This window comes from Hippoglossus stenolepis, chromosome 13 (assembly GCF_022539355.2).
Source record: "Hippoglossus stenolepis isolate QCI-W04-F060 chromosome 13, HSTE1.2, whole genome shotgun sequence".
NCBI classification, from domain to species: Eukaryota; Metazoa; Chordata; class Actinopteri; order Pleuronectiformes; family Pleuronectidae; genus Hippoglossus; species Hippoglossus stenolepis.
The window spans coordinates 7,930,901-7,957,864 of NC_061495.1; the positions used below are offsets into that span (position 1 = coordinate 7,930,901).

Sequence of the window (26,964 nt, forward strand, 5' to 3'; positions counted from 1 at the left end):
TTAATGTTGCTAAATCTTACCTTAACCAACCTCTGACATCGTAAGAATAGCAAGTTGTGAAATGCTGCTCGTGCTTGAATGTTTTTTTCGAATATTACAAGCTGAATAGGGAAAAGAAAAAAAAGCTTATTATCATAACTCCTAATGCAAAATAGAGACACTAATTTTGTCCTTTGAAAATGTGCTGACGTCCTGCTGCTCGGCTCTCGTGCAGCTTCAGGGAGATGACATCAGTCGAATCAATGATGCGGCTTGACTCGCTGAATCCATCACTTCTCTCATATATCAAAGACATGAACGTGCACGCCACATGGAGGATATTCAGTTTCATGCCACCGCCAGCTCCGTCTGTGAGGAGGGTGGCTGAGTTTCGTGTGGCCTGGGCCCTGTCATCGCTGCCCTAACTGAAATCAGAGACTTAAACATCCTACTTGCAGACCGTTTTGATAGAAATCCCACATTATAGGGCGTGTGGCTCTTTTCAAATACACCGGGGGGAGGTCATTTGGAGCGCAGACATAACGGCACTTGAGAAGTGACAGGGTGTGTGTAAAGGTGAGGACAGATCCGGACCCCAGCTGATGAAAACTGTCATAAGACACAGTTATAAAGTGATTTGTAGAGAGGAAGACGAGACCAGGAGGAGACTAATCTTAATGTCATTCCTTTGCCCCGTGCACTCTGAGGAGGGAAGTGGAGAATGAGAGACGGCTGAGTTATAAACCAGAGAAGTGTGTAATCCAAAGATTGCTCTAATTTTCCAGTACCTCCTCCTGGAGGGACGTCTGAGGACTTAACATAGTATCTATTACTTTACATCAGTGACTGTATAGAAACTTTGCAGCGTGTTTTTTAAGCTGTGGAAACACAATGAAGGTCTTCAGTTAGAAACAATATTACCAAACTGACGTCTACCTCCATAATAAAAAGAAGTTCCTGCAGGAATTTAACTGTTATCTCTGCATACAGTTTACTTACATACACATTGCATGCACAAATAAAGGCACAGGAAGAAGAACAATATCTTACTTCCTGCCCCTATATAGATAACATAACATAAATACAGCCATCCTTTTTTTTTAAACTTCCTTTCTTTTCACAAATCACCCTTACAAATAAATAAAAGCTTAATGAATAGCTATTATCACAACATAAACAAAGAAGTTTATAGTGTTTCATTATTTTCTCTTTAAACTTTGTAAAATGAAGTAATCTGAATCATATTTGAGAAATCCACTGTTCCACGTGTTGAAATACACGTCTGCTTTATTGTAGAGCATAGATAATGATTCTTGAACTTCCTCCTCTGATCTTCGTCAGTTGATGTTAATGTAATTATTAACTAATTTACCAAAGTGGCCGAATAATTATACGAAACGTCACTTTTCTTTCTTCCTTTTTTTTTTTTGACAGAAACAAACTTTCCCTCAGACTGACAGCAGGTTTTATAGTCAGGCCGTTTTTGGAAACTAGCGCAACCCACTGCTCCTCCTCACGGGGGCGGGGTCAGGAGACCGGGGGGGTATTTATTGTGTTGCTGTCTCTCGGTGAAGAGAACAAACTGACCGTCTTGCTGCAGAGAACACACACACGCACACGTAACGTTTCACGCAGAGTGGTAATCATGCAGGTGAGTTGTTGCTTTTTTAACATGCAGCACTAATGTGTGTTTCTGCTTCAGGCTGTTTAATGGTAATTGCTGCAGTTTATCATCTGTCACCCGTGTTTACTAAAGTTTAATTCACCATATCCTCACTTATTGTGTTTTTCTATTGTAATAATACTTTTAATGATAAAGTTTGCAGTAGGGAGAAAAGTCAAAGTCAAACTTTCTCTTACCAGAAATAAGTGATTAGATTTAGAATTTTTTCCCAGATATTCCGTTTTCTAACTTTGTTTCCTTCTTCTTCTTCCAGTTCGACATTTCATACGAGATGGACAACGGCACTGACAACATCTCGGAGGAGTCCGGAGATTATGACCTGTTTCTCCAGGAGCCATGTGGGAGCTTGTTGAGCAGCAACTTCAACAAGATCTTCCTCCCCACCGTTTATGGAATAATCTTCATCCTGGGCGTCATTGGTAATGGATTAGTCGTTGTGGTGATGGGCTACCAGAAAAAGGTCAAAACCATGACGGACAAGTACCGGCTCCATCTCTCTGTGGCCGACCTCCTCTTCGTGCTCACGCTGCCCTTCTGGGCCGTGGACGCAGCCAAAACCTGGTATTTTGGAAGTTTCCTGTGTGTTTCTGTGCACATGATCTACACAGTCAACCTGTACAGCAGCGTGCTGATCCTGGCGTTCATCAGCTTTGACAGATACTTGGCAGTGGTGCGGGCCACTAACAGCCAAGCCATGAGGAAGCTGCTTGCGAACAGAGTGATCTACTTGGGAGTGTGGCTTCCTGCGGCCATCCTGACTGTGCCCGACATGGTGTTTGCCCGGCTGCAGGAGACGGGGTCTTCAAACTACCACTTCACAGATGAGAGCATGGAGACTGGAGAATCCAGGACTATCTGCCAGCGTATCTACCCACAGGAAAGCAACAATATATGGGCCGCCGCATTCCGCTTCGAGCAGATCCTGGTGGGCTTCCTACTGCCCGGCCTGGTCATCCTCATCTGCTACTGCATCATCATCGCCAAGCTGTCGCAAGGTGCCAAGGCCCAGGCTCTGAAGAGGAGGGCGCTCAAGACCACGGTCATCCTCATCGTGTGTTTCTTCTCCTGCTGGCTCCCGTACTGCATTGGCATCTTCTTGGACGCGCTCATGACTCTGAACGTGATCGTTCCCTCCTGTGAGCTGCAACAAGCGGTGGAGATGTGGATTTCTATCACAGAGGCGCTGGCCTATTTCCACTGCTGCCTGAACCCCATCCTCTACGCCTTCCTGGGAGTAAAGTTTAAGAAATCCGCCAGGAGCGCTCTGACCGTGAGCAGCAGGTCAAGTCAGAAAACGACTCTTATGACTAAAAAGCGAGGTCCGATTTCATCTGTGTCGACCGAGTCTGAGTCTTCAAGTGTTTTGTCAAGTTAACAAACCGTCAGGATTGGAGTATGTGACTTAATTTTCTCAGGAGAAAAAATAATTAAGCTTTAGTTTCAAAGAACTTACTACATTTTGTAAATAGATTTTTTTTTATACAGTTTGATTTGTTTGCTTTGTTTCCTGCCATTTTGTGTCTTGTGAGGGTTTTCTATTGTAATGTAAGTTTTATGCTCCTTAGAGCAGATTGTATCTCAAGACGATGCCTCAATTCATCTCAGTCAGCTTAAAAATCCTGGTCCATTTTCTCAGTTCTCATCTTTACGACCAGTGTCACTGTACCAGGCATACGATGCCCATTTCTTCTTCTTCTTCAGGGATTGGTAGCTGCTTTTGAAAACCTGTACATAGTTTGTAGCATTTGTGTGTTCGCACTTACGTTGTGTGATTTTCTGAAAGCTATTATTTATTGCTGTCACTCACACTGGAAGTTTTGTAAAATATAGAAAGTGCATGCTGTGTTTTTTTACCTTGTTTTTTTATGTAAAGAATAAAAAACGGTTTCAGTGCTTCTCATAATGACAGTGTGGTGTGTGTCTTCACCTAAAACCAGCTCCTCCTCCCCTCAGGGGCCGGGGATGGGGGATGAGGTGTGTGCCTGTGTGTGTGTGTGTGTGTGTGTGTGTGTGTGTGTGTGTTTGGGGTGGGGGTTGGGGGTGGGGGTGAGTGGCTCTTAACACAAATGTCTCCACCTGATCTGGCTGTAAAGCAGAGGGAGGACTGAGCAGGCAGGCCCTGTAATTGCAAGAACATCTGTGCACTTTTACATCTTAAGCAGCTATTGCACAAAAGCTAAACTCCTTAGTTATAATTAGCACCCACAGGCCTGCTTAACAAAGAAAATAGCATGTTAAGTTCTCCTTTGACTTGTCTCCCGTTTCTTTTCAGTTTGCAAGAAATAAAGCCCCCATTATTTACGACAAATAAGTTTAATGCTCATTCTCTTTCCGGAGTGGGTCAACAGGTCAGCTCGGCTATTCCCCATCTCACAAAACAGAAATAGTCCTTTTAAGACTCACAGATGATATATTCTGAGACAAATAGACAAAGTCGAGGATTCATGCAATATATCACTGGTGATAAATCAGTTGGAATGATGTAGTGACAACGTAAGACATAAAAATTACAAGTTTGAACACACTCGTGTCAGTGTCTCCGGGGATTCCTCTCACATGATAGTAATTAGAGTTCAAGTTGGAGACCTAAAGGAAGCTGGCAACAATAGACGTCAGGGAGAATGGAGTCGTCAAACGGCCGCAGTGCAGCGTGGCGTTGGCCTCTATTCAAGACTCCAGCGGAGATTTCCATTTCTTTACATGCTAAAAGGGTCTGTGAAGTGCCCCCATCAAGCCACAAGGTTAATGGTCGTGTTTGGTCGTCCCGGCCCTCTCACAGTGAGACAAGCTGAAAAACAAGAGGTGCTTTTTTCAGTTGGAAATGTTCCAGATGATTCGGGATTAGCATATGAGCTGTGCTGCCTCAGCAGGGAGACGTGTGCAGGGGAGATTTTCGTGATTAACACTTCACTGGGCTGGGAGGCCTTGATGGTGGACTGGGTCAATATCAACCGCCACACACACAGAACTGTGGTTCATGTGCACACTGTAGGGATACACTGTAAACTGATAGTATGTGTCTAATATTAGGTATTGTGCCTCGAAACTGGTTAAAACCTGAGGGAGTACACAAAGAAATAAGCGATAAGATGAGACTTTAATAATCCTGAAGGAAATTCTTGTACCACCTTGCTCCAAGATTACAGTAACAACAAAAGAATGCAGTGAATAAAACAGTATTGAGTGAAATTAAAAATAAAAGGTGTATTGTAGGTGAAATATAAATAAAAAGTGAAAATTAAAAGTGTATACAGATTAGGGCCAATGCCTGATGAAAATAAGTATGTTAAATAAGACAGTAAACTACTACTAAACAAAAGTGACAGTAAGTACAAATGATATTGTAAGTAGTGATGATAATGGGTGTAATGATAAAGTGAGTATAATGATATTGGGATTAAGTCATTTGCAACATTACACATAATGTTAATATGTTAATATTACGAATATTGCACATGAATAGTAATATTGTGCATTATGTTCGCGTTTGTTTTAAATAGGTCAGAGCTCAGATGTGTTTTTTCCATTTTTTATTTGTTTCATTCATTTGATTATGTGCTCGAATATGTATGTTTGACCTTTTTCTAAACTCTAACCAACTACATCATCATCATCATCATCATCATCATCATCATCATCATCATCATCATCATCATCATAAAATATACATATGGGGGACACACTTCCCATAATTGTCCAGGATCCATATGAGTGCACTCCTATAAAACCCCTTGGGAATTCAAGTGGGTCCTGTGCCATTCATAATTTAAGCTTTTGTTCTCTTAAGTGTGATGAGGAAGAAACAACATACTGCTCAACAGCCACACATCTCTAACACTGCCAAAGTGTTAATTGTAGATGCACTAAGCCTGTCTGAGAAGATGATCCTGAAGCCATCATCTCTTGTGAAACACAACAACACAATTTCCCTGTGCAATACTGCAAATGAACAGACCTGTGACAGTTTATATATCCGTTTAAACAAACTCACGTGTGTAAGTTGCAGTACATACTGTAGTGGTGAGGGATTTCTTGTTTGCTTTGCTGGGTCAAAGGCCAAAGCTGTTGAAGTAGACAGGAAATAGTTCCCACTGGTGATTCATTACCAGCATCTTGGAGACCATTGTCCAGCTCATTTGGGTTTTTCTGCAGAGATGTGTTTAGATTATGAGTGACAGTATTAGTACCCATAAGTGCAGTGACCATTTTAAAGAGGCTTTTTGCAAACTGAGGATGAAAGGAATACAAATACATGGGGGTTCATTTTGGGCACTGACCCACTCCACTAATGGCTGCATTGTTTTGGCTGGAGAAGTGAGCAGCAGGAAGGCTGTTTCCTGCGTCAGGAGCTCCTGTGGCCAACAGCCTGAGAAAAGCTTTGATGACACCCCCACTGCATTCAATCCAGCAGCGCTTGCTGTGCATGGCCGTTCCTGCAAAAGGTCACTGGATACCTGGATGTCCTGACTGCCCCCGGTCACAGGCGTGAAAGTAATTTCATGGAGATCTGGTCACATTTAGTGCTCATGTGGATGTGTGAAAAATGTGTTAAACAGGCCACACGTGGCGGTAACATGTTGTGTTGCTGTTTATCAGGTGTGCCGAGGAGGTTGTGTTTTCATCTGTATGTTTAGCAGGATTACACAAACGAGATTGGACATTTTCTAAATTTTCTCCAATTTCTTCTCTCTAATGATTGGTGGAGTGATATTTATGAGTGTATTTGATGTGGTGCAAATCCAAAAGAAAATCTGGATCTAGTGAATTTAAATGTGGTTTCATTAGGGGACAGTTGAGCCTTGGCGGAGGGATGTGCTTTACTGAGTGACATTCTAGTTTACGTCATGTATTTCAAAATGTATTTTTCTTCATATCGTATTCATGCCTGGATATTGTCACATGTATAACTATAATTTGCACGTCTCTTTTTACTTTGTACATAGTGACACACAAACTACTCGCTATACACTGCCACTGGGTGCAGGCAAATCAGCTCCAATTATTGTCTATTATTTCCATTTATTATGAATAGTTTAACATTTATTTATCCAGGTCACATCCAGTCTGAATATATAGTTTGGAAATAGAACCACATTGTTTAGAAAATTCACTTGTCAAAGTAGCCTAGAAATATGTTTAATTCTGATAAATGTACTTTAGTGATTTACTACAACCATTGACTGTATGATTACGTTAACATTGTGAGTCATTTACTACAACATGTTTACATTGTGAGTCATTTACTACAACATGTACAACAGCATGTTTACCCTTTGTAGATGTGTTATAAGATACTATGTTGTGTCATTTATTGTGATCATTATGTGCATTAAAACGTTTAAGTTATGTAAATACATCCAAGGTAACGGCCTGGCAAACTAGCTTAGGCGGAACCACAGTTTAGTCATTCGTTTCTAGCCGGAACCTAAAGCTTCCGGTATTAGGTGCTCCCTCTAAACCGGTCCTTCCTTCCTGCTGCCGTCCATGCAGTGAACAGCTGATGTTGGAGTCTCTTTCTCTCTCTGTCAGAAAGTCGTGAAGTATTTCCTCGTCACTCTTTGAGACCGTAGCTCGACATGACTAAAGACGAAGTCCAGGGGTAAGAACCACGTGTCACAACTCACGTCTCACTCAACGCTTTTGAAACAACCACTGTTAGCACTGTTAGCAGCTAGCTAGCGTTGCATTGACATGCCGCAGATTGCATCATCTGACAGCTTCAGCAAAGAAACCAGTGCTGTTTACCCACAGGAGCACAAACGTCTGAACTACAATCAGTATAACAAATAAACACAAGAAGGGCCCGAGCAATGTTGTTCAACCTGCGTCACATTAATCTGCAGGTAAAACGGCCAATTCACTTTGATAAAAGTTTGCAAGTTTGTGTTTGCGTGATCCAGACGCGAGTTGATCCAATGTTTTACAAGTCTATTGAGTTTCCTGGTGAATTCAGCATATGAATAATATGAATATGGTTTAAAAAGGAACAAAGTGTCAACGTTTATAATGAACATGGTGTCTGAACACATGCAGCATTGAAATCTGAATCCTTTACAATCACACAACATGACAATAACAACGTATTCTTCCACACTAAAGGTAATTTACTTGCACTATTAAATGTATATATGTTTGTAATGGGAGTGTGCACATCCCAACTTGTCACTTCATGCTTGTCCACATTCCACTGAAGGCCTCCTGCAGTTTCCCCTCTTTGCTTCTTGGTTAAAGTTAAAGTCAAGACAAAGGAAGGAGTGTTTGGGCTTTCAGATAAATAACTTAAATTTATTGTTCCGATTGCACCGAGTGAGACAGACAGTGCACAGCCCTGCAGTAAATGTCAGCTTACTTAACATGTTTTGAGAATAGCAGATGTATAGAGACTGCACGACCTGGTGAGACGAAGGCACAGGAAGAAGCAACACGCTTGTCTAGACCTACCCCTATTCTACTTAATCATCAAAACAAATAATACAAATTCAGCAAGAGTGAAATTAAACTGGAGTGAAGGTTGTGGTTTAACACTTGATGAACAACAACACATTTTACAAATGTCTAGTAAAGCATTAAAACCACAGATGTAGTGTGTCCTCACCATGCTTGTGCTATGTATCAGCATTATATCAACATCAATTCTGTCATATTGCTATTGATTCAAAAGATATTGCCATTATTATCCAATTTGTATATCGCTTTTGATGTAACTGCAATTTATTAAAAGTTTTTTTTTTATATTTGTGCCGCCACATTTAGTTTCAGTTTGGTTGTGACATATTGTACTTTTGATTAATGACCCTGCGAGGACTGATAACATTCAGTTTAATCTCCTCTCCCCTGATATGTGTCATGGCTTGGGCTGTAATACACCTGTTGGGCATGTGTCACCATGACATCTGGTACCAGAGCTAACTGACTGGTGGTAGTTGCCAACTGGATTAGGTTGATTATGGTTAACCGCACAACATAAAATAACATCTCAGACGGCCTTGGGTTAATTAGCTTTGTAATTTAATAGTGAGGCACAACGTTTGTTTGTGTATTGATACGACCGCAGACTTTTTTTTTTTTTTTAACAGTTGCTCCCCACACACAGACTGTCTTCTTGCCTGAGGGGAACAAAGTTTGTAGACTCAGTTGAACAGAATCAACTGGCTGTTGGATCATAAATAACGTAAATTACTCAAATAATAACTAGATTTAAATGATCTACCTCACGTCCTTGTTTCAATGTGGTTCAGCCTCATAGCAGTACAACATGAGTGCACTGGGTTATTCATTTTTACGTTAGTTCATTTGTTTGCTCCATTGATGCAGAAGCTTACTTCACACCTTTTCTCCTCAGAATTGAAATGTCTCATTTTAATTTTTAATATCTTGTTTTAATGATCTAAGAAAAACACTGGCTGTTGGGACGGTGGTGTATAGGGGAAGTAAAAAAAACAGTTTTTTGTCTGTTGGGACTAGAGTTTCTTGTTTAGACTTTATTGCTATTCATAGTTGGCCTTTGGTGCTTGTTATTTCCTGCAACCAAATAGGAGCAGCTCCGATATTGCTCTTTGGCTTCCTTCAGGTCGACACACCTGGTCTTTGGAAAAAAACCAAGCAGCCGCCATTCATTCTTTCCCCTGCAACCGCAGCACACTTTTGTAGGAGTTAGTGCAAGTCTGATTCTGTGGTGTGCAATTTTAGTTCCGACAGTTTATTATATCAAGTCTGTGACCCATTGGTTTATTGCTGCTTTATCTTTTTACAGCCTTTTAGTCTTTGACCTAAAGTAAAGGCTGATCACTTTCCCAGGAAGCGGCTAATAAATCCTGTAATGTTGCTGATGGAGACCTGAATCACTTGCACTTGTATTTTTTTTTATTTTCAGTTTCAAAGCCAGTATTTCTAATTTATTAAACATTTAATGCTTCTAACGCAAAAATACGCGTAGAGTCATACGCGTAGAGTTCACGGACAAAGATTGAAATTGACCGGACATTTTCTGGAGCTTTACACTGCTGTCCTGTACGTTGTATTGTGAACTAATTGTTACATCTTGATAAGAGTGTTGTGTTGTGTGGACTTAGTCTACTGTCCTTTTCCTGCGACAGAACAAACTTTACTTTCTAGGCAAATGTCAGTTGCTTATCAGGTCTGACATTGTGTTGTGCTGTGCGGGATCTTAACAAATACAGACACCTTTACTTTCAGATAAGACTAAATGCTATCATATTTACATAATCTGTATTCTTCAGACTTTAGAAAAGTGGATTATGAAGAGTGTAGGTGAGACCACTGTCTTCTTAAAGCATCACTGTTTATTTAGCCTGTCTCACACTGCTTTTAGCTGCTTTCCAAACTCCCGTCCCTCCATTCACAAAGGCTACAGCTGTTTTGTCGTGTGAGAAAATAACAATGGGTTAAAGGTAGCGCACAGACTTAAAAGCTGGAGGTGGCCGTGGCTCAGAATTCATTTTCCCAGGCGGTCAACAACTTCCTCGTGGGGCGCAGAAAAAACGAGGAGGTGGAAGTGGACTTAAATGTTTATGTTTTATGTCTCTTCCTGTTTCAGGGCGACGGAGGAGGAGCAGCAGGCTCAGTCAAAGAAAGGCCAGAAGAAACAGCAGAAGGAAGCGGAGAAAGCTGCAAAGAAGGCTGAGAAACAGGCCAAGCTGGTCAGTGTTGTGTTTTTGTTTCCCCCTTTTTTTTGGTTTGTTTCCTAACATCCGTTGCCCCCCTCTTACAGCTGGTAAGGCTGCGACGTGCCGGCTTGCTGGGTATCGCGGGTCAAGGAGGGTAGATTAGCCGGCAGGGGGGCAAGAGAACCCATTGTTTAAGTATTCCTGTCATTTTGGCTTTGTTTAGTTCTACCCAAAACAAAGTGCTATTTTCTTCTACACTAAGCACACAACATGTTGGGCCCCTCGTTAATGAGCAGTTGCAACCATTTTACACAGTAAAGGTCAGACTTACTAATACAGTGAACATATCTGAAGTGACGGCGCAGCAAACATGGCCATTTCACTGCACCGCACATTTGCATCATGGTTGCGGATAGTTATGACATTTAAAAAAATGTTATCGGCACTTACAAAACTTTTTTCTGTGCAATGCCAAATGCCAAATGTCAAAGTCTTCTCATGCTGTTACAAGCGCTCTTTCTTTCCCCACATTTCAACTCTATAGCTGTTTCAAACATGACCTGCGGGTACAGTCAGGAGAAGTAGATACAGACTTTACCCACAGTTTGCTTTTCACACATGCACAACGCAGCGGGAGGTTCTCTGCAACAAATCCTCCACATTATTCAGGTGAGAGGTGGAGCAGCCGGGAGCAGCAAACACCGGCGTCGGCTCTTATCACCTCTCTTGACATCTTCGTCGATGTCTTCTGTGTGAGTTGTCACCACTTTTTCACCCCTACATATTTGTTTTAGTTTTTTCATTTTTGCGTCTGTCGAGCTTTAGAAGTGTCAACCCCCCACTCGCTCGTGGTGAATCCAGCGGGGGATCCCCTGCGGCGTACACACCTTGAATTCACCTGACTTTCTACAGACTTTATACTAGGAGATCAGGCGGAGACATTCCGCAGATAATCCGGAGCCTCTCACTCTGATTTTGCTTTCACACATGCACCTCCTCCGGAGAAAATACAGAGGATCTGCAGAGTTTGATGCCTAAGAATCACTGTAATCATTCATAAACATGTGTAATTCAACATGATGGCTGAGACATTCAGACATTTCTTTATTTAGACATGGGAATATTCTGATTAGGTTGTCATAGAAATTACCTTAACCTAACGCATACATGGAACAAACATGGATTGTGCTGTAGGGTTACTGATGTACTCAGATACACACTTGACAAACAGGCTGAGCTGCTGTGATGATCAGCTTCAATGCTGCTTTTCCTGTCTCGTCCTGTCTCTCACACTAAACAATCATTTGGTTCTGCAGTTGCGTAAAGTTTGCTGTTAATGAGACATTACATCAGCCCTTGTTCTATGAGCTGCTCTCCTGAAACCTTATTTAAACTGTACACATTTCTTACATACATTTGTTTGACAGTGTACTGTTGCCAAATGACATCCATACAAAAAGTGCAGAAAATATACTTGTATAAAAACATTCTCAAACTTTGCTGACATTACACACATCTGACGCATTTGGGTACGTTCAGACCTGAACTTAGCGCTGACCGTTTGTGTTTGTGTCACTCGGGACAAAATATTATAGTGTACGTCAGGTAGAATTTTTTTATTTAACCTCAAAGCAAGATTTTCAATATTCTAATCAGGAAATATGTGTCATCCAGCCTCAGTTTGACTTATCCAAGACTGATCTGACACCTCATCTGTTTGTCTGTCATGCATCAAGTGGCTTTTAAGGGTGAAAGCATCATGTTTTCCTCTCCTCGAGCCGGATATACCCTTCAGCATGCTTCATGGAAGAAGCAGGTGTTGTCACTGTTTAATACACTTGCTACGTTGTCTGTATTAGTGTAGTGAAGCGTTACCTCGAGGAAAACCTGAAAGCTGAGTTGGAATATTTATTAAGTCAGTGTTAACCGTGTTATTTTGTGTTGTGCTAACACTTGTCACGCTCCGGTGCCGGCCAGTTGCTTCGTGGCTTGAGCGTGTCCATATTCACTTGATCGTAAGATGCAATATCATCCATCATGTGACTGTATCATCATATCAAGGTTGGGTGATTCCAATTCACTCCACCGCCACCAGCCATTTCAGACTGCAATATCAATTTGCATAGAAAATGGAACTGTAACTTTGCCAAGACTCGATCTCATCGCACTGTGGGAGTCATTTGCCGGCGCAGAGATAAAAAATATCTGTCCACTTACGCTCTTTCTATTATAAAGCAATAGCTCCTGCTGCCATTGCTCATTGTGGGTGATGTGTTAGAGTAATGCGTAGAAGAGCCGTGTATTCCAGGGATACAAGGCTCGGCTCCGGGACTGAGCGATGATTTATTAATTTTATTCAAATCCTTGATAGCAAAGGATGAAAACGCAATTTACATGACTGTTGTAGCAAAACGTTTTAAGTTGCACCATTTGAAGTTGAGTGTTCTTCAAGATGTTTTGAATTTAATAGTCTCCTTGTTGTTATTTGCCCTTTAAACCCCTGTCAACACTTTGTGTTTCAGGCTGCCGAGCAACAAACCACAGAGGAAGATGTAAGTATCCCATATAGATCACAGCCCTCTGACCCTGAGACCAGTCTGTCTGTCTGTCTACCTCTGCGTTCACACCTTTGCTAAAGTTTGAATACAGCTACCAGCAGGTTGAACTCTGTGTTTCTGTTGTCTGTCCTACAAAGATCAAGATAAGGCTCATTGTCTGTTCTGTCTGTATGTTATCTCGCATGTAGTAGACAGACTGACGCACAGAAGATCAAGTGGTAGAGCCGCTTTTGAGACATTGGAGCGTTATTTCACTGTTTGATGAAATGCCTGATCTCGACTGCTAACGTCATACTTGTGTTTTTCAGGACTTTGCCAAGGACCAATATGGTGTGCCGGCTATGGTCCAGTCCCAACAAAAACTGGGTGAGTATTTAAGACACGGCTGTCACAGGCAACAGCAACCAAATACCCACCTTTAGCTAAAAAGAGGAAAATGTTCATGGAAAATGGAAGAAAAACAAGGACGATTAGTTTGTTTTTGGTCAAGGATCGTATCATTTTCAGTTCCAAACTGTGGCCGTTGTTTCTTTCATTTCACAGATCAAACGTGGTCCGTTAATTTTGAATAAAAACTAGCAAGAGGTAAAACCTTTGCTTTGCCCTGTAATGTAATGACCATAAACCCATTTCTCTATGATGTGTTTAATATTTGGTGTTTTAAGAGTTTAAACAATTTCCGCCTGCTCCTGCGTCGGCACATTTCTTCCTTTTAGATATTCCATTGTGTGTCTTTGTCTGCATAATATCAGCACAGTGGCAGAAAGATGTGCATTCCAGAAGAATTTATTTATTCACACCCACATAGTGTGAAAAAACGATTCACTGAATACAGTACAGGCAGTAAACAGAGGGACTCCTTTGGTTGGAATAAATGTCTTGCCTCATTATTATTTCAAGGTTTCAGAGTTTAGTTTGTTTTGCAATAGACTCAGTTTTCTGTCAATCATCTGACACCAGAAGTGGAAATCAACCCGAGAATATAATCTCTTAAAAACTTATTGTGTCCTTTTTTTTCTTAAGAGTTTCTCTCTCTTGCTGATTTTATGATGTAACTGACAAATAATATTTTTTTTAACATTTGAACACATTAATGCTAAAGAAAGACAACTGGTACAAATGTAAACTCAGCTCGAGTAACAAAATAGGTTCAAGATCGCGTTCGTCTCTTATGACCTTTACCTTCAACTTGTGCGAAAGACAATGCGAGTCAGTGTATTGCACCTGAACCTCCGCTCTAGAAGTGAGGAAATGACAATATAATGATGAAATAGAGAACGTGTGCGTCCCTCAAATTTCATGTTTTGATGCTAGATTACATCCTGATTCAGAACGTGCTGGATAACACTCGCCTGCCTGTCAAGCGTTAGCGATGTAACACGATTACAGCTGATGCACATCACGAAAAATGCTTTTAGACCCCTTCTCCCATCGCAGTTGCGGCAGCGATAATTGCAGTAACTAATAGCGTGTGTCCCGGATGAAGGAGGCAGCAGGCGGACCTGTCACGGTCGTCAGTCTGTCTGTCTGTCTGTCTGTCTGTCTGTCTGGATGCTCTTTCAGCTCCAGTGGCAGCAAACAAAGTGGGGCCTCCCTCACCTGCATGCCAAGCTCCGCCATCGGGACGGGGTGGAGGTGTGTGGGATGGAGGGTGAGGGCTTTATTGTGGGTTGACGCAGAGTTCCCAGCCAAAAGGGCGGCTCTGTTTCCTTGAGTGCAGCCTCGGCGTCTGCCTCCCCTGCTCGGCGATAATAAGGAGAAAGCATGACTCTGAGTGACACAGGTGAAACTAGAGTCAATTTGTCATGAAGCCCACAGAGAATAGGTGCGTTAGACATCTTTCAGCAGGCCTCCTCGTGTGTCTTATTTATTAGGCACGTCTGTAATTTGAGCATTTTATTGTGCATACGTCTACACACGCACATGCATGCTCCTTCACATGTCTTTCTGCCTTTGGGGGTGTGTAGGGGGGAAAACGGGAGGGTGTTGAGATTCTTTATGCAGAGGTGGGGGAGGCAGGAAAGTTCCTTTTGAAGTAATAAAATGTTCATGTGTGCGTTTGTGTGTGAGCCAGACAGGGCCTTGGTACGAATCCAGGACCTGACTCCTGAGAGAGCCGACCAGCTGATATGGCTGCGTGCCCGAGTCCACACCAGCAGAGCCAAAGGTGAGATCATCGCCTGTCTTTGTTCCCCATCTTTTGGTTTAGCACAACTTTCTTTTGTGAGGAGAAAAAACCGCCAGAGCTGGACGACCCACGTGCAAATCCTCTGTGTTCTCTACCGAAATGTATACAACTTCTTCAAACCAGTTTCCCACATCACTCACTTCTCTAAATTGCAATTTGTGTTGTTAGATTACCCTAGACAACTAAGATGACTCTCTTTAGGCTGATCAATGTCACGGTTCAGAAACTAAAAAAAGGAAATGGTCAGATTTTACAGTGTGGAATGATTACTGGTCTGCCTGGCCGCAAAATTATGCAAAAACTACTGAAATGATTTCCATGGAATTAGGTAGATGCACGAGTTGTGTGTCAGGAAAAAACCCAGCATGATTCTTCGAATTTTACAGTAACACAGAAATATGCACAAAACAACTGTACACAATTGTTTCTGCAATACAGAGTTTTATTCCCCCTTGTTTCCATGTTAAGCAGAGTTTGATGACTTGAGGCTGTTTTTGATATCATTTCATCCGACTAGCTTGCCAACTGAAAGATTATATCTCTCTTTTAGCTGGGTTACAGCCACTGGCAGCCATGTAGCTGCTCTGTTTGAGCACAGTGAACCCACCGAGTCTGCCAGGTTACTGCATCTCTTTATGAAACATCAAGCCTTTTTACTGCCCTGCTAAATCTGTCGTTACAAATAAAGTCAGGTCTCCATGATGATCTCCTTTGCCATAGCCTTTCAAGATAACTTCCACAGTTCAGAGTCACTTCCCCTCCGCTCATGTCTTCATTCGCCGTGCCTGCTGTAAGGATGTACGTGTGAGCGGAATAACATCCTGATTCGGTCGGGGATAAGGTGCATCTGTTGGTGGGATTTTAGCATCACTGTTCTCCCCACCACCCACCCCCCTTTCTCACAGGCAACAAACATCAAAGTACCTGGGTGGTCTGACTGTCCTCTGCCCTGAGTTTTTGTTGGCCAAGTTGTTTACACTGATTCTAGGTGTGTGTGTTTGTTAGGAAGGTAGCAATCAGCCTTTTGCCACACAGTGCTCTTCAAAGACGAGACTGTTCACAAATGTTTGACACTTTACCTGTAGATTACAAGAAACCTTCCAGCTGAGGGATACCCTCTTCATTCCGAGTAACACGTAGCCCCTTTGGACTGCACACACTGACGTTACTGTCAGAGTGAGCACCAGAGATTTTATTGTGACAGGCCTGTTAAGCTTGTTTGAAAGAGTTCTTACCACGCTGGCACTACATGTTGTTGTTGTTTTGTTTTCAGGGAAGCAATGCTTTCTGGTCCTGCGTCAGCAGCAGTTCAACGTGCAGGCACTCGTTGCAGTGGGAGATCGTGCCAGCAAGCAGATGGTCAAGTTCGCCGCGAAGTGAGTACAGAGACTGCACTTCCTGTCAGAGAGGGCAAAGAACAATGGTGGGAAAATCCTGGGCCCTAATCGCCCCCGTTGATCCATTTTCACACATTCTGAGCGAGGTGAACGGTGTGGAAATCAATCATTTTTCACTTGACAACAAAAGCTGGCTGTTAACAGGGCGGGATACAGCAGCGTTTTAATGGAGCGGTTCCTGTTGAGATGGCAGATACAGCAGCTCGGATCAGAGGAGGAAGAAATACTTAAGAGCCGAGCGCCATTAGTCATGTTCAGCACTGAAACTCCAGCCCCATTACTGGAAGTCTATGAATGAGCACAACTATCAGCAGAAGTGCACTTTATTAAATGATTAAAAGCTAAAGGGGGTGAGGCTGATAATAATGCTGCTTTATGCTGACGTTCACGGGGGGGGGGCTCGCTTTTGAAATAAGTAAAATATTGGACTTTCACAATGAACTTCAGGTAATTTACTAAAACAAAGTGCTTCAGTAAATTACTGTTTTCCCTTACTCCTGTTGTCTGATGAATTTCCTCATATGCCGGAGCAGTTGTGACATTGGATAATACAGCGACTTAAAGCTGTTTAAACCAGCCCAGTGTTTAGCAGCAGCTGTTAAAGTCTCCCAGCATCACAAAAAGCTGCCAACGAGACTGAAGACAGAAGAGAAGTGCCTGCTGTTTCAACCTCCCCGAGAAACCGACAAGAGTTGAAAGGGAACCGGCTTCATTAGAGCTGTTAATTAAAGAGCACGTCACTGATAAAGAATGCAGTGTCAAACATCAATGGGGACGTTTCCGGCCCCATCATTGTTCCCGACATGTGACCTCATACCCAGCGCGGAGGCCGTGACGCTGTGGGTTGACCAGAGGACGAGCGTTTCTCCCTCGGATCATTCGGGACTGAGCTGCGGTGAAAATAAATAAACAATAAACAGCAGCACAAACATTTCTTTAGTTCCCGTAATACTTTGAGTAAATATAGTCATCCATTCCGGACGGACAGGGCAGATTTAATGTGGTGAATAATGAATGATGGAGTTTATGTAGACACCAGCCTGAGTCATATGTAAACAAGTGGGAGCAACTAAACGTTTGATGAATATCCAAATGTGCATAAATTACCATTTTACTTACATTCATTATACCCGTGTTTCGTAAATCAGACCCTCGGAGCCTCTCGGCGGGTTGTTGACGTTCACAAGAAGCTCGACTCGTGCACAAGTTTGTAATGAGGGCGAGGTCACTGCTGCTCACACCTGAGCCTCGACCTCTGCTGCCCGACCACACTGACCCCCACTCTGTTAGTGTCACGGGGCCCTGACCAGGGTCGTAGTTCCTCTCAGTTGCTTATTGGACCGCCGGCTTCTACATTCAGCTTTATTTTCTGTTCTCCTACAGCGAGAGGCAAGCAGGAAAAGGACATGATTTCAAAGTGTGTGACATGGTGGAAAAGTTAACTAACTGTCACACAGGAGATTGTTTTTTTCCTTTGTGTGAATCAGTTATGTTTCAATAGGTTTTTGTAACAGATGATTTCTTTTATGAGCGGTAGTTCCTTAATCTGGTTTTGCAATACTGTGGTTGGACGGTTAAATTATTGTGCCACACATCGCCACCTGACAAAAGAGCGGGTGAAAGTGATGACACTTTTTCTGTGACACCAAAGGCTTGTATCAAGTCAAACATGGTATAGTTACCAAGAGCCTGTCTGATGGTTACTGTTAGGATCAACATGTTATGTGTGTTTTTTTATTTAAACATTAAAGAACAGGTGGTTCCATGAGCTCCTGTGGCTTTCTGCCCCCCCCCGTCTTGTTCCACACACTTGGTGCGATGATTGATAAGCGGAGTAAGACCCTGGATTACAAGTAAATCCTCTCATAATCATGTCAAGGGCAGTGATGACATAGCTGAGGAAGTCTAATTTTACATATTGTATATCCAGGACATCCTCCGCTCACTCACACAATTTAATTAAGTGATCTTTAGACTCGGCAACCGACTCGAGTACCTCAGGCGTGTTGAGTGTAGAGCACAAGAGAACTGTGACTGATGTGGCCTCTGAAACTGGATTGACGACAATCGTGGAGTTTTTTGTGTTTTGTAGGTTCAGTTCAGTTTTGAATGGCTTTACAAGTCAGGACTTTTTTGATGAATTGTTCATTCAAATGATACATGTTTGAGTATGTGTGTGATCTTCACTGTCGGTGAGAGCAACAGATCTACCACTGCGTACAAAGACTCGGAAATCTCGTCCAGTCAGCTTTACTTTCCTCTTTCATGGTTTCCACGGTGTCTTAAAAGGTCTAAAAATGTGATAGTCTGAATCTTAGGCCTTAAAAATTCTTAAATAAGTGAAAATGTTATACACAAGGTTTAGTGTTGGACAGGTTGTTCATGTAATGCTACTTCTGTCACACTTTTTTTCCTAAGAGAAATGTATTAGGTCATGCATTTGTCATGCGTTTGTAATGGCTCTGTGTGTTGTAGTTCTTTCTCAGTGATATTAGCAAACTCTACTAACAAGACCAATGTGGAACTGATTACCGATAGTCTACAAACATTCCAGTCAGAACTTGGTTCTGGCTTAGGGCAATGTATACTGACTGTCTTTGTCTGTAGTTTGAGATAATGTGGCATTTCCCGATTTATTCCCTACCAGGCTACTTCCCTTTATCTTCAATTATGGACAAGTGTAATTCAGGGACTTTTTTCATATGTCAGGTAGAATTCATTCATTCAATATGGTGTTATGAAGGTCTTAAATATAATTTGTCATATTGACAAATCAGCATCTGAAGGGTTGTGTCTACAAGTGTTTTTGTTACAATGATAAAATGTTTATAATTTAGTGTCTGGTATATCTCTAACATATTCTCATATCAGCACATCCAAACCATATCTACATTTAGTGCAGGTTAAGTGTAGTGATCCCAATCCAAGTTATAGTAAAGATACAGCATCTCCAGCAATGCCAGCATTACTTTATTAACGTCTCTCCACGTTATTGTACTGATTCCAGGCAGCACTGGCCCCAAATTAAAAACAGATTCAATGTGAAAATCGAAACTCTCGTGTTCTCTCAGATGTGTTTCTCCCTGTCAAGTCCCAGTCTTGGGTTAATCAGTCCGTTTCCCTCGGTGTGCGCTGAATGTGTTGTCACCGGGCCCTGCAGCGGAGGTTATTAATGTGGGGATTTATTTATCTAACTGATCTCCGACTAGAGGGGAAGGACTTCGCCGGCAGCTGTCGTGGGGCTGAAGGGACAGCAGTTCCCCAACGCTCAGTCCCTCATTACTGCTTTTTAATGAGGAGGAGTGAAGGATTTCAGCAGGTTACCCATCTGGCCTTGCGCCTCATGATGATCAGTGTTGTCCCGCGCATCTCTAATCTGAGTTGCAGGGAGGAAGCTGCGTGGGAAGATGGTGACCTGTTTTGAAAACCCATCTCAGCAAAATTAAGAAAAGTTTCCCCTTAAATACACTGTAGTTTACTTTTGATAGGGGAATTTGTACCCATCCTCTCAATATCCAACTGTTATTGTTGTAGTGCTGGGTACTTCCCACAAGCTCTCACTATGATTTAGGTTACAACCCCTTTGCTCCAAGCTGCCACTCACTTGTCTCATAGCTGGACAACCCTTCTCATATTCACCTGCTTATATGGATTTACCACTTCTCCTTTGTAACGAATATACAGTTGTGAAAGGGAAATTAAGTAATTTAGACTTGTAAATTAGCTGGTGCTGTTTTAATAGTGCACACCCTAGAGTCGGTCACTTTTTATTTTATCTTATTCAGTGTTTCCCATAATTATCTAGATTGTGGTGGGCCACCATATTCTAATTTGTCCTGCAACAGTTTCCTAATATATTTTGTACACTTTTCATAACATAAGAGATCTCTAACTATAGCATCAGTATAGACAGTCTGACCTCAAAGTTCCGTCTGCAGTTGTTTCTCTCACGCATGAACTTCTCTTTCACTCTTCAGTCAGTGTACCACATCACTCAGAATCTGTTGCGCGTGAGAATGACCTGCATGCGCATGCACATGCTCCCCCCTGACCTCCATAGATTGAATTTATTCTGTGGGAGACGCTGTAATTTGTTGAAATTCTCTTCACCTCCTGATAGCCATCAATAATTAAATTTTTCCTAAAACCTGCCATAAACACGATCAATCATTTAATTTGGGCCGAATGAAATGATTGGTTTGCAGACCTGTCTGTCACAAACCAACCTGCCGGCCGGAGCGCACCCGGCCTGTGCTCCTTTTGAGTCTTCAGCTGGAGAGACATACACCACTGAAGCAGAGACAATAGCCAGAAGATGGCGAGCGAGCGATGGAAAAGTCATCTTCTCACGGTTGTCAGACAGACCGCGTTTATCTGTTTTATGGGCCTAGCTTTGACAAGAGGTCCTCTTGTCAAAGGTGGGGAGGGGGTGGGATGTATTGGGTGCGTATTTTTTAAGTGTAACCTGCTCTTGCTACATTTGCCAGGATTACCAACCCTAGCTCTAATAGACATTTGGGTCCGTTTTGGGTCCGTTTATAGTATTTTATTTCTCCCACTGTGGATCATTCCACAACATTCAAATTTGTCTACAGTATGGTGTGTGTGGAAACTTTAAAACATTTTCCTCCCCGATGCAGCCTGTTGATTTGAACCTAATGAAAGTAGATGCTCTCGTGTTGAGCAGAGAAAGTGTAGGAGGTGGGCGCGAGGTGCCGTTTTGTTATGAAAGCTATATGCGCTTGTGGGATCGTAGTCCACTTTACCCCCCCGTGTTTGCAAATGTCAACGCAGCCTTTGTTCTCTTAGGATGTGCAGTGAGTTGAATCAAAAACAAAATCTCGACTCGACAGAATCACTCGCCCCACACTGTCCCGCACGGCACACCACGAAAAACTGAAAATGCATGTCGACGAGCGTCAAGAGTGTAAGTGAAATGTTGTTCTCACACAGTTGGCCTCCCACACACCAGTTTGTTTTCTAAGTGAGGTCTGTTGTTTACCCTCCACCTTTCCAACTGTCTCAACCAGCATCACCAAGGAAAGCATCGTAGACGTGGAGGCGTCGGTGAGGAAAGTTGAACAGAAGATCGAGAGCTGTTCCCAGCAGGACGTGGAGCTGCACGTCGAGAGGGTGGGCAGAGTTTTCACTGCCGTCAACAGTGCATGTGAACACAGAGCAGATGCTACAGTCTCTCTTTTTGTGCTCTACATCTAAATACAAATACACAATCGCACATTTAGCCTCTTCAGAATCATTCAAGCAGGATAATGCTTTTCTATTCACACAGGAGCAACACAGATTCATACACTCAGCATTTAACTCCTCAGTTCCTCCCTCAGCTCAGGGTATGATCTTTATTTACTCCAAACCTTAAAACAGGTTAGATTTTGTAATCCGTACAAACACCATACTAGTTACACTTGATGTAGTCAAGAACTGGCACACTGTCCATATTAGGAAAAAAGCTAAACATGAATGTGAGATTCGTTGCCTGGCTCAGTGACCTGCATCCGATTCTACCCACCAACTGAACATGACTGTTAGCGTCACAAACCCAGTGGTTTTCACACGCAAGTCAACTGTTCACACGTAGATCTCTTTCACTTTGACACTCTATAGTCTTTGTGGAGTCTGGGTACTTTCCATGACCACAAACCCTGTGAATTTTAATGCTCTCTGTTTCTTTCTACCTCCCAGATTTTTGTCGTCAGCCAGGCAGAGCCCCGTCTCCCCCTGCAGTTGGACGATGCCGTCAGGCCAGATGGAGAGGGGGAAGAGGTGAGGAGGAGTGTGGGGAGGGGTGCAGGGGAGGCATGGAGGGCCTGTGTCACCAAAGATCCTCACTGATGGAGACACTCTGGTGCCATTTCTTCTCCTCCCTTGAGTTCTGTATTTGCTCAAAGCCAAGGCTGATTCATCTTACCCATTCTGGAATATGAAATGATGTGGATTTTACCCATTCTGAGTTTACAGATGATTATTATGACTATGTGTGCGTGTGTGTGTGTGTTGATGTGTATCTGCGTGTCAGTTTGAGAGAGGGGGAGGAGAGACTAAATCAATTAATGTATATCATTGTATAATATATAATAAGTGCCAGGTCCTAAGTTAATTATTTATAGAGTTGAATTAATTCTCAATGAGGCAGACTTATATTAGTAAAATGAAATCGCCCGAGAAATCGTCCAAAAAACATCTGGCTATGGACACAGCCAGTCGTAGACAGACGATATTCTTCCAATCACCTAACCGTAGACTGAAATACCTTGAGGCTCCATGTGAGGTGCATTAATTAATGAAGTGAAACTTTTTACTGTCAGGTGAAAGAATGAGCTTGTAATGTCCATAGAACAGCTCAGTCTGAGCTGAGGGAACAAAAAGAGCTGTACAACAGCTGTAGACCCGGCTCCAGACTCTGCTTTCATTTAAATAATTTGGACATCAACTTCCCAGTGTGGGAAAGAGGAACTGACTGTCTGTGTGCGTCAGAGTTCAAGTTTGGTCTGACCAGACAATGGAAACGGCATAATTAACCGTTGAGCCCCAATTCATATGAGCACTTTATATAGAAAGCAAGTTTGCAGTGTAACTTTGCTTTATGATTTATTTAGTCTTTGAGCTTGTTGTCAGCAAGGAGAATAGAGATGTGTTTTTTGGCAGAGTTCAGGATTGTCTCATAAAACCTGCTTAAATTAAACAAGATGAAGAGCAGAGTGGTTCACACTGATTAACATCACAGTCAGTGAGTAAAATCACCTCGATTGACTCACCTCTGTTAGTGCGAAATGTGATTTCATCACACAGTGTTGCTAAGAGCCGGCAGCCATGGTTTAGGAAGCTCTCTGAATTCCAATTATGCAGAGTTGTGCATCGATACTGAATCATTTGAGATGATGCATTATATAAAGAGCTATTATTTCCCCACCTACAGTTTAGGAGGTCATTAGTGGTTATTAAACTAACTCTGAAGCTGCTGTCTTGTGGTGTCAGTCACTGGCTTAACACTGACTGGCTTAACACCAGGTCAGTTCAATACACGATCGGTTACAGATTCAATTTAAAAGATTTATTTTTTCAGTTTCAGTTTTTAAAAGTTTAATGTCGTAGCTGTTTTACCTAAAAGATAAAAAGGATGTTTTAGCCAAAAACATTATAACCTTTAAACAATTTATCCAGCAGCGCAAATATCCACTGTTATAATTTCTCAATCAAGCTGAAACCGCAGGAGATGGGATCGCTAGAAAATTCATTGTTGAGTCCCATCCTCGTTCTGCAGGTAAAGCTGCTAAACAATTGACTGAAAATCTCTTTTCCCAAGATGTAAAAAACAAAGTACACAAGCGTTCATGGCTATTTACACCTGGAAGCTCAATGCATGTCATAACGTCATGCAGAAGAAGTTCAGCATTTAGACTGCATCATAAAGAAGAAAAGTACCGATTGAAGCTGGAGCCAATGAAAACTACAGAGTCATTTGACCTGAGAGTGAAAACCAATTGTCTCCATTCCCATTGCAGACAAAAGCCCGATGTTGGTGAGTTTTTTGACCAGCAGAACAGGGAAAATGTTGTTTTCCTTTTTTAGGTAGCTTTGGCAGTTATTGCCAATGCTAGAACAGCGACTGTTCCTATAGGATATCACGCATTTCATTTAGGGTAGGATTTCCACTGAAGGGAAGTGGACATGCAGAACTGCCTTTTGATTGGTCACCTGTCACGGTCCAGATTTCCCCATGGGTGGAAACTAAACCTAGTGGAAGTGCATGAATCTAGTTTTCTCTCAGATCACTTGATTTACACAATGCCAACAGTTATTTATTATAGAGTTACTGCTCAATAAGGCCAGAAATATGTTGCCCACAACCGGTTCATTGAACAGGTGAACATATCTCGCTGCAGCCTCTCATGTTGCCACTTTAGAACTGGTAGAAATGCTGTGATAAGCTCAACAGGTAGGCGGATAGTTTAGTTTAATTGGGCAGATTATAATTCCTCTTACTGCAGCACTTTCTCAGGTTTAGTGCAGAAGTTTCAGCAAGTTGTCTGAACTTTTTGCCATCCCTCTAAATTATGAGCAGCGAAGCTTTAAAAATGCTGCTGTCATTATCTTTCATGCTCATCTGTGAAAGGTGAAGTTATTGAGCTGCAATAATCACACTAATGCAAACAGTTATATTAACAGTTATATTAACAGACAGTTTGGAATGCCACCTTCTAACAGCTGTAGTTGTTAATTATGCAATGTTTGTATATATATTATAATGAGAAAATCTATATATGGGTGTCACCATATGAGAGAAATCTCATGTTTATCCAGTTGGACAATCCCAGGTGTTTTCTTTGGGGATTCGATGTATCTCACACTTGTTGCAGCACCTGTCTTCCCAAGAGACACAGGCCTTAACAGCCCCGTCTGTCTCTCTGTCTGTTTCTCTGTCTGTCTGTCGTTTATTTACTGTGCACTGGGCTGCTCGGAGCAGGATGTGAAGCTTTTGCAGGCTATTAGCTCAAATCCAGTGGGTCCTATGAGGAAGCCTGACATCCATGACCCTGGAAGCAGTGGTTCCTCCTGTGATGAAACATTTACTCTTTCATTTGTGTTCTCTCCTTTTCTCTATTATTGCTTCATTGCCCCTTGCTGCAGATGTCTTTTGTTGTAGTTGACCTTGTACAATTTGTTGCATGTAACAAAGCAACTGTAATATCTTTTAACTTGCATGTGTTAGAGCTGTATAATCGTGGTGGTTGTCTAGCACCCGGTGTTTTTTAGTTTTACTTGTATTCAATGTTAACCTGTATTTTCTTTGTGTGAGGGTAGAAAAACCTTGAAAAAGCGTTTGTACATCAGTGGCCATGACACTCATGTGAACACGGACTTAACAGTGGCTGAACATTTCATAGTTGGAGGACTTTTGTTGAAGTGATGATGTTTGTGTTTGCCCTCAGGAAGGCAGAGCCACAGTGAACCAGGACACCAAGCTGGACAACAGAGTGATTGATCTCAGGGTAAGTTGTTCCCAGAACTGAGATGAGAAAAAACCCTGAATTTGTGACAAAGGCTGCAGAGTATTTGTCTTGATATATCTAATCTCACAGGTGGCATGTTCACATTAGAGGCTTGTGAAGTTGTCTGGTGAGATGGAAAAAGAGCTGTTGGTTCAGATATTTGAAGCCACACCTTGTCAAGTTCAAGTTTTCAGGGCTATTATTCACCATTTCCAAAATCTTTTATTTTAGAAAACACAGTAACAAAGTTCATCTGTTATGCTTTGCAGTAACAAAACAAACCTCTGTTTGACATTAAAAGCTCAGCAGACAACTGTATGAGCTACTGTAAACACATTGAATGCAAAGCAAACCACTGCACCTCTGAAGTGAGAAAGAGAGTCTGTGATTTAATGGGCAGGTGCTTTCACTCTTGTGCAGTGTGGGAGATGTGCAAAGTCTACACGAGCAGGAGAAGACACCAAGCCACAAAGTGTCTCATTGTTTTGATCTGTGCCTCCCACGTGGATGATGCTACAGGCAGGAAGGCGCTGACACCAAGGCACAGAGCCACGTAGCTCACAAGCCTCCGAGCAACACCTGTTTCTCTAACACTGCACTTTGAGCTCACGGACTCACGGTCTGTCATCAGTTTTACACGCGGAGCCCAGTGAAGCTGTAAAGTGGTTCCCACACTTGCAAAGAGAGGCTCCTAAAGGGAACCATAAAAACAATCCAATAATAATTTAGTTCCTATGGAGCTGCCCTTTATAACTTGACCATGTTTAAACAAGGCTCTTCACACTAAAACACTGTGCTCACAGTTTTACTCCTGCTCATGGACCCACAGTCACAGTGTTGGACAGTCATCCTAGTATTCGTTGGTGTTGAGAAGCATGATAGACATGTAAGGAAATAATCTTTAAGTGTATATGAGAATCAGTCCAAGCTTTAGTTTAATTACCATCTGTAAAACCATTCATTTTTAGTAGTCATTAATCAGCTGTTGGTTTTATTGATTAGTTATTCACTTGTTTGGTTTATAAAACACCATCGCAACAAATAAAAAGCTGTAGAAAGTATTATTATCTAAAATTCAGATTGGATAGATCTTTATCACAGTAAAAATGTCTCTACTCTGCCACACTGACGAAAAAGAAGAATTATTACTCCCACTTTGCGCTGTGTCGTTTGTCTGTCTCTGGGGAACTTTATTTATTAAACCAATGCCTCTCTAGCCAGTGTGCTACCTAGTTTATGAACATGGGGAAATGCAAGTTTATTGATAAGGGGTGGTTAAAGCCAGTTTTTTGGTTTGTGTCATAGTAAGTTTGGTCTTAAATTTAATTTCAAGTGATTTCAAAAAGCTCTTAAAAAACCCTTACATTTAACTTGTTTACCACTGTAGACTCCACGAAGAGGAACATTTAATCGTGTTCTCTGAAACGTGCCTGTGGTGGAGCGTCACCGCAGTAGGGCTTCGAACACACTCTGCCACTGAGAGGTGCCTCAGAAGATCTGTCAGTTTCTAGTAACTAACCACC

General features: G+C 42.1%; 2 protein-coding genes across 2 annotated transcripts in view; both read left to right on the plus strand.

The window, feature by feature from the left end:
- The first annotated feature begins 1,509 nt into the window (after positions 1 to 1,509).
- Positions 1,510 to 3,566, plus strand: LOC118120574 (C-X-C chemokine receptor type 4). The gene is made up of 2 exons (XM_035175663.2): positions 1,510 to 1,630; positions 1,917 to 3,566. The coding sequence occupies exons 1-2, from the start codon at positions 1,625 to 1,627 to the stop codon at positions 3,036 to 3,038; spliced, it is 1,128 nt and encodes a 375-aa protein (XP_035031554.1). The 5' UTR covers positions 1,510 to 1,624; the 3' UTR covers positions 3,039 to 3,566.
- A 3,538-nt stretch (positions 3,567 to 7,104) lies between these two features.
- The window catches only part of dars1 (aspartyl-tRNA synthetase 1), a 29,715-nt gene continuing 9,855 nt past the window's right edge, over positions 7,105 to 26,964 (plus strand). Inside the window, exons 1-9 of the mRNA XM_035174223.2 lie at positions 7,105 to 7,262; positions 10,221 to 10,323; positions 12,813 to 12,842; positions 13,157 to 13,214; positions 14,923 to 15,015; positions 16,310 to 16,412; positions 21,464 to 21,566; positions 22,134 to 22,214; positions 25,382 to 25,441. Of these exons, the coding sequence (XP_035030114.1) occupies positions 7,240 to 7,262; positions 10,221 to 10,323; positions 12,813 to 12,842; positions 13,157 to 13,214; positions 14,923 to 15,015; positions 16,310 to 16,412; positions 21,464 to 21,566; positions 22,134 to 22,214; positions 25,382 to 25,441 (654 nt within the window). The 5' untranslated portion in view covers positions 7,105 to 7,239. The remainder of the gene's footprint in view (positions 7,263 to 10,220; positions 10,324 to 12,812; positions 12,843 to 13,156; positions 13,215 to 14,922; positions 15,016 to 16,309; positions 16,413 to 21,463; positions 21,567 to 22,133; positions 22,215 to 25,381; positions 25,442 to 26,964) is intronic.